The sequence below is a fragment of the Mangifera indica genome, unplaced genomic scaffold (assembly GCF_011075055.1).
Source record: "Mangifera indica cultivar Alphonso unplaced genomic scaffold, CATAS_Mindica_2.1 Un_0013, whole genome shotgun sequence".
Lineage (NCBI taxonomy): Eukaryota > Viridiplantae > Streptophyta > Magnoliopsida > Sapindales > Anacardiaceae > Mangifera > Mangifera indica.
Genome location: NW_025401105.1, coordinates 252,387 through 264,449, shown reverse-complemented (window position 1 = coordinate 264,449; position 12,063 = coordinate 252,387). Strand labels below are relative to the sequence as shown.

The 12,063-nt window shown below is 30.3% G+C and overlaps 1 protein-coding gene across 1 annotated transcript; it reads right to left on the bottom strand.

The window, feature by feature from the left end:
• Positions 1-6,229: 6,229 nt before the first annotated feature.
• Positions 6,230-10,199, bottom strand: LOC123205712 (probable methyltransferase PMT19). The gene is made up of 6 exons (XM_044622733.1): positions 9,369-10,199; positions 8,782-8,992; positions 8,198-8,495; positions 7,539-7,928; positions 7,014-7,091; positions 6,230-6,606 (listed from the first exon to the last, which is right to left on the bottom strand). The coding sequence occupies exons 1-6, from the start codon at positions 10,002-10,004 to the stop codon at positions 6,408-6,410; spliced, it is 1,812 nt and encodes a 603-aa protein (XP_044478668.1). The 5' UTR covers positions 10,005-10,199; the 3' UTR covers positions 6,230-6,407.
• Between the last annotated feature and the right edge of the window lie 1,864 nt (positions 10,200-12,063).

The window sequence follows — 12,063 nt, the reverse complement described above, 5'->3', positions numbered from 1 at the left end:
AATATTCACTATTCTGTTAAATCTCGTTGTCACTGTCAAAGGTAAAATTATCATTTAATAAAAATATTTAAAAAACTATAAATTTATCACATTTCCCCCCCCCCCCCCCAAATTTAAAAACTAACAATTTCCTCCCTCTTCCCCCACCCAATGTTTGAAAAATCAACATTTTATCCCTATTCCTCTCTTCTCCGGCAATGATTGGTCGTCACCAATTGTCAATCATCATCTCCCTCACTATAGGTCGTCCTCTCCCTCACTAGCTGAAGCAAGATGAAGAGATTTCAATCTCTTCGTCGCACCATCATACAACAAAGAGATCTCAGTCTCTTTTTCGTTTCATCGTACTACAAAGAGATCAAGATCTCTTCGTGCACTGGCTGGTGAGGGAGAGGACGAAGAGATCTCGGTCTCTTCTTCGCACCGTTCTGCAACAAAGAGATCTCAGTCTCTTTGTGGCTTCATCATGTGACGAAGAGACTAAGATCTCTTCATGCATTGGCCGATAAGGGAGAGGACAACCGATGATGGTTGAAAATAAAGAGTGGCTAAGAGAGAAGCCCGGAGGGAGGGAGAAAGCCACTATCTCCAGCCGTTGGAGTGTGCTGGAAAACCCTAAGGGGAAAATGTTGATTTTTCAAACCTACGTGAGGGTAAATTTGTGAGATTTTTAAACTTATGGAAGAAATGTGATAAATTTTTAATTTTTTAAATATTTTAGTAAATAATAATTTTACTCCTGACAGTAATAATGAAATTTAACAGACAGACGGACATTTAGATTTTCGATAGTTAACAAGTAAAAAGTTGGATTTGCGCTAAACCTTGGGTGGGAAATAGTCATTTAGCCCAAATTTTATTATTTTTTCATCAACTCTCCCATATTTTAATTTTATTCAAGCTTGACCCCCTCAAATTTATTTTTGAGTCCATCACTACACATCATTTGATTATCTAATTAAGTACCCAAAATAAGATATATATAATATCACTCATAATTTATCAGATGTCTTTAACAATAGACATTTTCTAACATAGTTTATTGTGGGTCTTATAGGTTGCAACGAAGTTGATGCATCAATATGTTGCAGGGAGCATTTACTTGATAGTGGAATGTACTAATGAAACGTGCAGCACATTCTGTCAAGATCAATGCAAGGAAGGCAAATGCAAACACCGTACTAAACAATATGGTTGCCATTGTTATTGCTAAGTTAACATATTAAGCTATATTTGTTAGACTATGATCTTCGAAATTTCTTTCGTAATGGATGAAGAAAAAGGAAAAATTATTTTCCTACTTGATGAATTTTATCCAACTTGAAGATACAACTTTTTACAAGAAATATCCTATAGTCATGCTAATCCATTTTAAGTAATATAATCCAATTTAAGTAATATAAGTATAACGGCTAGTAATTTAAAGGGAAATTATATTAAATGATCAAAATTAAGGGAGTCTAAACGAAGTTGCCCAAAACAATCAGGGTTAAGCAAAAATATCCCCTTTTTGTGAAATAACCAAATTGCCCCTATATATAAATAAAGAAAATTTTCTTATTTCCCACAGTATTCTCTCACAGTTCTATTGTGCAAATTCAAAGAAATTTTTCGCTCCACGGTTATCTCACGGGCGAAGAGATTTTTGGCGATTTTCGTATTTTTTGACTACCCAAAAATGGTAAAGAATGTTAGTATATCTTCCCTAATTTTGTTTGAATCAAGTTATTGTTCATATTATTGAGATTTGAGTGAGATTTTACAATTTGAAACTTTAGGATTTCAATTTTGAACAATGCTTAAAATGTTTTGATTCTTGGTTGTTTTTGTTGAATTTCTTGAGGGGTTTTATGTTGAATTTCTTCATCTTCATCTTCTTCCTCCTATCCTTCAATTGAGGTACATGTAACAAAAACAGGAATATATTCCTGTAAGTACTGAGACATATCAATAAGACCCTGGACATCTTTATCATTTTGGATCTGTATGGGGCAATCGAACTCAATTTTCTTGGCTTCATTAATAGTTGAAAATAGTTTTTCATTAGATCAATATTTCAAGACTCCTTCAAAAGTTCAATAAATCCCTCAAATATTGTTTCATAAGGAATTTTAATCAATTGTTTGGATCCTCCAACATATTTCATTGTGTTGTCGCCACTTTGAATCATTCTTTTTGGTAACGAATTGATGCATAACTATCTATTTTAATTATCAATCATACAATAACAAGTTTTTGGAAATAATTATTCATTTATAACAAAAAATCTATAATAACTATGTAAAACAATTTTACAATTATTAATATCAAAAAATCTCTCATATTTTTTTAATATTTCATTTAACCCCCTATAATTATTTAATAATTTATGTAACACTCTCGTATGTTATCTTGTATCAAAATGTATCTATTTGTTCTTAACATTTCATTTAAAACGTTTTACAATGTTTACTATCAAAATACCCTCTATATTTTTTTAATATTTCATTTAACCCCTTATAATTATCTAATATTTTTTTAACACCCTTGTATAATATCTTATATCAAAATGTATTTATCTATTCTTAATATTTTATTAAAAACGTTTTTATAATATTTAATATCAAAATACCCCTTATATTTTTCTAATATTTCATTTAACCCCCTATAATTATCTAACAATTTGTTTAACAATCTTTTCTGTTACCTTGTATCAAAATGTATCTATTTATTTTTAACATTTCATTTAAAGCTTTCTTACAATGTTTACTATCAAAATAACCCCTATATTTTTTAACATTTCTTTAGCCCCCCATACTTATCTAATATTTCATTTAATACCCTCATATGTTTTCTATTATCAAAATACATATATTCATTCTTAACATGTTTTTAAATCCTTCATATATTATGAAATATCAAAATACCCCCATGTTTTTCTTAACATTTCATTTAACCCCCATATAATTATCTAATATTTCATTTAACACCATTTTATGTTCTCTTGTATCAAAAAACATATATATATTCTTAACCTATTATTTAAATCTTTTATGTATTATGTAATTTCAAAATACCCCCTATATTTTTTAATATTTTTTTACCCCCTATAATTACCTAACATTACATTTACCACCCCTGCTAATTGATATTGAGTAAAAATGAGAATGAGAGTGAGTGTTTGAGTGAGATGAGAAGTGTGTGTAATAAGAATGAGAGAGAGGGTTTATATAGATGTGGTGAAGGGTAATTTTAGTATTTTAAAAAAAGTTTAGGGCATTTTTACTTAGGAATAGGGAAATTGCGTATTTTTGCTTATAAATAGGAAAATTGGGTATTTTTGTTTAATGGATGGGTAATTAGGTCATTTAATATAATTTCCCTACTTTAAATCTTAAATTTAGTAATCTACCGCTAATACAAGACATATATATCCCATGAATATGATGATATTGTTGTCTGTCTCAACACTCCACCTCAAGTTAATAAATGTTAGAAACTCCCCACTTGCATATAATAGTTGAGAAATCTCTCTCTCTCAACAACTTAGTGAACTCATCTATAAGTTGATTTGCAAAAGTAATATGTCTGGTTACAATTGAACCGTCTTGTATTTTGTTGAGGATAAAATGACAATTCATCTTTATCTATCAGGTTGTTTCATGAAAAACGAGATTAGTTGTTATGTGTAAAACTGCTTTGATAATCATAATATAACAATGTCGATTTTAGATACTATAATTGTTTCTTTAACAATGAGGGTAGCCAAGATAATTCGCAACATGCACTTGCAATAGGCTCTATATTCAGCTTCTACCGAAAGGGATACAACTTGGTGAACACATCTACAATTGATTTGCCAAAGTTAAAAGTCTGTATTATCAAAATTAGGGTAAGCAATCAATTACAATAATATCAAATAATGTAATTCAAGAACCATTCATATACAAATTCATATAAAGATGCAAAACATTATCTATTTCTTAATATGCATCAAATCATTGTAAGTCTCTAAATTTGTATAAACATGTTCTTGAATTTAACTGACTTTAAACTTGCCCTAATTCTATTCCAAAGAATTTTGAATTCACAATTATCACATGTTAATTAAATTAAAACATACCTAACTTAATCGATTATTTGATAAAAGCTTTTGGTTTGATTGTTGAAGTACAGAGGCTTGAATATTGTTGAAGTACATAGGCTCATAATTTATTATCAAACTTATACTTTATATTAATTATACATGAACCACACTAATGAAAATATTTTTACATAAAAGTAACATATTACCAAATAACAAAAGAATGACTTAAACAACTTCAAAAAAATTAGGGTCTACGAGATAATAATAGTATTCAATAATATTATATGTACCCAGTTTTAACTATCTAACTAGATATTATATGATTTATTATTATATGGTTATACTATAACAAATATTCAATTTATGGATGAAATATTTGGTTTTTAAGGACGAATTTTTTATTTTTAAAGACAGATTTTTGACTTTCTAAAATGAAAATTTTCTATAGTATTAGATGATTTTTAAATTAAGGATAAAATAATATTCAACCATATAATAATATATTATATAGATATATAATTAAATATTTAAAACTGGATGCATATAGAATTACTCCAATAGTATTAATATTTGTAATAACTAAGTGTCGCCCAACTTGCTTGTTTGAGACCAAACCTTCTCAATAAAATCTCAAAACAAACTCTATTTGCAACCCAATTAGAGTTGTCAATTTTTAACACAATCTATTAACCTGACACAAAAAATATCAAGTTAGAGTTGAGTTTTTTTCACATAAAATTTATTTCAGATTAATTGATATGACTCAAAATTAAATCAAATAGTGTTAGAATTCACACGAAAATAACTTAATACAACCTGAATTAACTTGAATGTATTAGAGAAATACTGTTTTAATATAATTTATTAGGGATAAATTATAAAAATGTTAAAAAATAATATCAACAATAGTTGAAATCTTTATAAATTATATATAGTTGTATCTTTATATAATTATAATTACTCATATTATTGTTTATTTCAATATTTTATTTTATTATTAAATAGTAAGAATTTGATTTGATTAATGAAATTATAGTCGTGTTTTAAAAGTCTTACTGATATTATAAGTATATGTTATATCTTTATAGTAAAACTTTAAAATCTTTATAGATTATATATAATTGTATCTTTGTATAATTATAATTACTCATATTATTTTTTTATTTAAATATTTTATTTTATTTTATTATTAAGTAATAAAAATTTGATTTTGTGAAAAAATTAAAACGATAAAAACATTTTGGAGAGTAAAAACGATGAATAATTTTAGATTAATTTGAATCAGGTTGAGTTAGCTCGAATATTAACGGGTTGAATTATGATTAAAAAATTTCGATACGATTTTAATTTCGGTCAGATAAAGTTAAAAATCTCTAACACAAAACATAAACTAATATAATACTAATACGATTTGATAATACGAACTATCTAGTTTAGCCCAAATAAGCTTTTAAAGCAACAATAAATCTATCACTTTTAAAAATGTTCATTTAATGTTTTATAAGCCTTACTAGCTGATAGTGGGCCATTTGAAAGGCCATGTGGGTTTACTTAGTATTCCTCTGTTTTATGGGCCTCGATCCAGCTTTTCTTAGAAAAGAGGCCTCACCCAACAATGTCCAAACTTTGAGCATAGGCAAGTTGTAAAATTACTAATAAATGATATTCAAATATTTTAAAAAGAAATTAGCATTTACTAAATAATATTTAATATATAATATATGTTTTAAATATTTTAAATTAACTTTGTTTAAGCAAATAAAAAAAATCAAAATTATACAAACTCAACAGTACAAAACCACTTCAACATGAGCTATTATTAAATATAAATCGTTAATTTAAAATCTAGATCAGACTATCAAATTTGATTGAGAGTTAGTGTCAAATATGGTATGAGTTAGTGTAAAACCTATTTCTGTCATTGAACCAAATTGCTCTAGAGTTGATCCAGGTAAATAGCATTGAATTGTGATTCAACCACTAAATCGACCCGATACAACCATCATGATAACATTATACTGACATCATATGACTAAAACTTATTTTAAAATTTAATTATGTCACGATCTCATCATCGATCAAACCGACCTCTTAACTGATCGATTCGGTCAAACAGATCGACTTATGAACTAACCTTTTGATTAGGTCAACACTTGATCCACGTTTAAAAACATTGGTTTAAATATAATTAATCATACATTTTCTCATCATATATTACTATAATCCCTTCTTCAATAATACATAAATCATATATAGTACATTTGCTCATCAAATATTATTATTTTCCTGGTGCAATGATACTTTTACATGGTGAAAAAGGGTTAGCAGCAAGTGTATTACCTTATTCGGAATTGTCAACCAACAATATCTTCTCAGGATTGAAGGGTCCATTTTCACTGTGTAAAATCTTGCTATTTAATCTCATTCTGTCTGTGATGTCTTTCACTTTCACAATGACATCCACATGATCTCTTATTATTACAGCTCCTTCCGGGCGAAGAATTCGATAAATCTCAAGAAGAATATCAACAATGTCACACCTGCACAAAATTAGCTCAGCTAAGAAATATGCATGAAAGTTTGCTTGCATCCATCCATGTCATACATGCAATGCAGCAGGCTTTGAACACATTCTGACTTCAGACATAGTAAAAGGGTTTACTCAGTTGTGTCATTCTAGCTCAAGGCTTAGGGAAAATTTCTTTGACCACAACCTCGAAAGTATGATTGAAAGATATCAAAGTTAAATAGTTTGCCGATAGAAAAAAAAAAAATCATCAAAATATCCTGCAGCATGTATCACAGAGAAAGCAATAATAAATATTTTCTGCTAAAATGGCTAGATGCACCAAAAAAACTTTAGAAATTGTTACTTCGTAGGACAACTGCTTTCGTTTGCTCTTAGCTTTTCCTCAAATCAATATCAGAGATAATTTGGAATACTTACTTGTGCATGTACAAGCTAAATATACCATAGGCATGTATCAAATCATATGTTCTAGGATATGTTGAAAAGGCCTCGCACCTGTGACCAAGCAAAGTCGAATCATCTGTTAAATTCTCTTCAAATTAATTTACAAGTAGCAGACAATGTAAAATGCACTTCAATTCTCGGTGATGGCAACACTCAGTCTTCAAAAATATAAAGCAATGAGGACATATGGTGGCATAGGAACCATGAAAACTAGAGAAACAAACAATATGTGGATTTCAGGTTAGAGTTATGGAATGGATAACTATGTTTTAGTTGAAGAAATGTATTTGATTAGAAACCATACAAGCGACACTCCTATCTCAAAAGATAATTGATAATAGAGTATCCAAACAAGTTCTGCAGCTATTAGTTACGAGTAGCCAAATAATAATGTTACCAGGCTTCTAGCTAAACTTTAGTAACTGACTCAAGAACATCATTACCCAAAGCAGGTTTGGGAAGAAAAATAGGAAGCAGAAGACTGTATGTTAGTCTTACCAATCCATGTAAGTTCCGATGAGGCCACGCTCATACAAAACTCCAAGCGTATTTTGTTTTGCATCATAGGGAACCACATTCATTACCCAAACCGGATACCTGACCAGTGCAGCTGCAAAGCCCCCTGAACCAGCATTCATGTCCATTATGTTTCTAGTTTTACCGGAACTGAGAGACTTAAGTATGATCTCATAGTAGGAAATTCTCTTTTTCCATAACTGGTTATCTTTATCAAAATCCTTAACTGTTAGGCCTCTAATAATCCCACTTCTAATTCGAGGCGGAGCCCTGTTCAACCTTTTAGGCCAACTTTCAAGAACGCCTCCAGATATATTGTGGATATCTTTCACATCTGGAAGAGGAGTAATGCAGGGAACCATCTTCTTGTACCTTTTGAAGAATTCATAAACAACACAGATAGACAGAGCATAGTTATTAGGAAGAGTTAGAAAGTTACAATTGCATATGAAAATTATACGGTCATATTGCATCTGCATAACTTTTCTGCTATCATCTCTCTTAAAGAAAATGTAATATTACACTGTCAGAGATAATAATTAGGAATGTGCAATGATTGGTTCAACCTAATAGCGAATTTCAACATAATTAACCATATTACTTTCCTTGTTAACCAGAATAAATGGAATGAAGGTACTAACCAAACATAATCAGGATCAGTTGTAACACAAAATTGTGCTGATTTCTGAGCCTTTGACTTCCGGATGCAGTGCACATGATTAGTAGGCTTTTGCCACACAGCAATCGGTCCTCTCTCGCCAATTTTTTTCCAGCACAGTTTTTTTGTGAGATCTTCCAAATTGATCTGCTCATTCTCCAAGTCCTTAGCATCTCTCTCCCAACCTTTATAGTTAGTCTTCCAACTGATAGGTGGCCCAGATAACACCCAATAGCCTCCCGGACGTAAAACTCGGTCTATCTCCATCAGGTAAAGCCCATCTAAACACATGAACTCGGAATTAACAAAAGATAAGAACAGAAAACGAATGAAAAGAGAGATAATAGCTTCTTACACTACATGCATGAAAATAATTTTATTTCACACTTGATTTTGGTTCTAGTCTGCTAATTATACAAACAATTTTGGATTCCCAAGATCACTTTGCAATGAAATTATCTGATCTTACTGATAGCTAAATTTTAGAAGCACCAGTAGACTTCATAAACCATTGAGGAAAACATGGAGAAATCAGGCATCCTTATCTGAAGATTCAAGCAAGAGTACCATAATTGGCCCATGGCACAAGGCACCGAGAGCAATGTGCCATATCGAAAGATCTTGATGGATATGGAAGCCGATATGTGCCTAATATACCAAGCATCGCTGGAAGTCCTCTTTCCAGTGCAAACTGTACTTGAGCTTCGTGTATATCCCTAGGAGCAATTGACATTGTCAAGATGTCATAATTCATTAAAGCAGCTCCAAAGCTTGCAACCTGAGGAGAAATGTTTGCAGCATTCACTGATACTGATGCTTTGTAGATTGCAAATTAACAGAAAATGATTTTAGTAAGAGACATTGAACTAAACCCAGAATTAGTTTCACTGCACCAAAAGCCCCAATTCTATACTGGGAAAACAATTTAAATAGCAACAGACTCTTCTACCTTTTTTCTGCAGTCTTAAAACCTTTCTGTCTAATTCTTTAGTAAAGAAAATTTTAAAACAAGCAGAGTAATTCTAATTCATTATCCAAACTTGCACCATTATTACTAAATTTACCCTACAAATAAAGTGATAATCAAGTAAATAATCGAAATTTTTTACCGATCAAATCAGCAAAAACAAATTTTGAATATCTATCAAGCTTACCCCACATCCAACATCAAGAACAGTTCTTATCTTTCCAGATTTCAAAGGCACAAACTTCTTGATCAAATCAACATAACCCTTTGCTCCCATTGGAAAAGAAGTCCCACCACCAGGAAAAACAAAACGCTCACCTTCCAATCGAACCCAATTCTGAGATTTCTTAGACACGGTCAGCTTCTTGAAAGGCACATTCTTGTACCAAGCATAGTCTTTGCTCTTTGGCCACCCAAAAGGCCTCCTATAACCGACAGGCTTTGGAACCAAACACTTGACTCTCCCCACAGGGCAATGCCTCTCTCTGTGAAAGAACCTTTCAACAGTGAAGTTCTTTTCAAGTGAAGGGTCATGGCAAGGCAGGTAATTGGTAAAGTTGCTGGGACAAAACTTGAATAAAAATGGAAGCTTTTGTGAGGATTGTGGAGGAAGAGGGAGAGTGTGGAGTGGCTCAAAGTGAAGAGGAGGAGAAATAGGGAAGTGGGTTGTGGAGTTAAGCTGCAAACAGTGTGAGAGAAGGGGTTGAACTTGAAGGGGAAGCACAGGTGCAGAGAGAGAGAGGCCGTGTAAGTAAGAGCCAAGAAAGTAGGAAAGAGAGACAAGAATGGTGGTGAGAAAGAGCTTAACAAGAAGTGTTGCCATTTGGTGTTTGCGTCTTGTGGTTATGTAAAATTTTGGAGGTCCAGTGATGTTGAAACTGTGAATGAAGTCAGCACCATATTAAAGAGCCGTCCAGTTTAGTTCCGAGGATGATCCAGGGAAGCTAAAAGTATGAGGATTAGGTCTGAAAAAATATCTTTGGTGATGAGGGTCTCTCTCGCTCTCTCTCTCTCTCTCTCTCTCTCTCTCTCTCTCTATCTCTTTCAGACTCGGTTAAATCAAAATATCAAGTTGACTCAAAGATTTCCTCCTTCTAACGGACCTGTCGGGGGGCAATGATAGACTGAGATATCAGCACAATTAATGCAAGGCCAAATGACTTTATTTCACCTGGTTTGTGATGTGATGCCAAAGTTAATATTTGGAAGTTTAAAAAATCCCAAATCTTATTTATAAATAAATTAGTATTAAAATATTTTATTAAAAATAAAAATAAAATTATTATTTTATTAATAATATTAAAAAATATAAAATTTATTATATATTTTTTAAATTTTTTAAAAATTAATAATTTCATTTCTAATTAAAGTAATCTAAATTTCGAAAGTAATATTTATTCTCTCTAAAACTTAAAAAATATTTTTCAAATGTTTTTTAGTTATCAAAGATAACGCTTCAACCTATGAATTTTCAATCACCCTTCACCTCTCTAACGCTTCTAGGAGATGCGACAAAGATGAGTCTTTGTCGACTCCGTCGATTCTCTTGAAACATCTTCATCGATTCATCTAGAATCAATGAATTTGTCTAGAATTGATAAGACTTCATCGATTCAAACGAATCGATAAGTCTTTGTCGATTTGTCTAAAATCAACAAAGATGTGTCTTCGTCTGGTCTTCTTGCACCAGAGAATGAAAATTTGGTGATCAAAGATGATAGGTTGAAGCCTCATCGTCAATGACCCAAAAAGCACTTGGAAAATAAATTATAGGTTTTAAGAGAAAAAATGTTATTTTTTGAAAATTAGAAAATTTTTTACAAGAATAAAATTGTTAGTTTTTAAAACTTTTGAAAGAAAATATAATAAATTTTATATTTTTTAATATTATTAATAAAAAAACAAATTTATCATTGAAAATTTTAACAATAATTGACTCATAAGTGGAACTTTAAAATTTTTAGATTTCATAAATATGATTTTAAAAATGCATCAAAATTTGAGTGAAAATAAAACCTTTGGCCTTAATATAATACAAGATTAAAATGTAATATTTTATTAAATAAAAATAAAAAAATCACTGAGCAGAATCTCGAATTATGATTTACCGATAAATATTGGGTTGTGGAAATATGAGCATAGACCATATATTAATATCAAAATTTTAATTTATATGATAAAATAATTATAAGACTAATTATTCGATTTAAAATTTTATTAATTTAGTATGAGTAATTAAATTCAAAAGAAAATTCCAATTTTCTCATTTAAAAAAAATATATATGCATCCTCACTCTTAGAATAGCTTAGACTAAAAATAATTTAAAAAAATCATGTCAACATCAATTATGGGACTTGATCGAATGACTAACAACAATTTAACAATTAATCCGAATCAAACTAACCATCAAAATAGGGTCAAATAGTTCTAACTAATATGTGAATCCAAAATATATTAGGTCAAATGACTCCTTTCCACCCAAAGTTGGATAAAATCGCATGTTTTCACTCTTTAGGTTTAAAGAAAAAACCATTTTCCCACCCGTCAATCAAATTTGTTAAAATATCTGTTAAATTTTTTATAAAATTAAAAAAACTCTCCACCTAAATAACACTTTGCCTTCAAAATTTTATTGCGCAAGCTATGTCTCGAGTCTTGTATAACTCTTTTTTAAATACATATCTCTTAGGGAATAAAAACATTATAATAAATCCGTAACTTAAATACATGTAAAAAGATGTAACTGAAATAAATATTTTAAGTGCAAAAAAAAAATCCTTCATTATTACAAATTGGGTGTTTGGAATAAATTGAACATCCATAAAGTGCAAAAACTAAAAACATAAATGCTATAATAACAAAAAATCTAAAAATGATAATT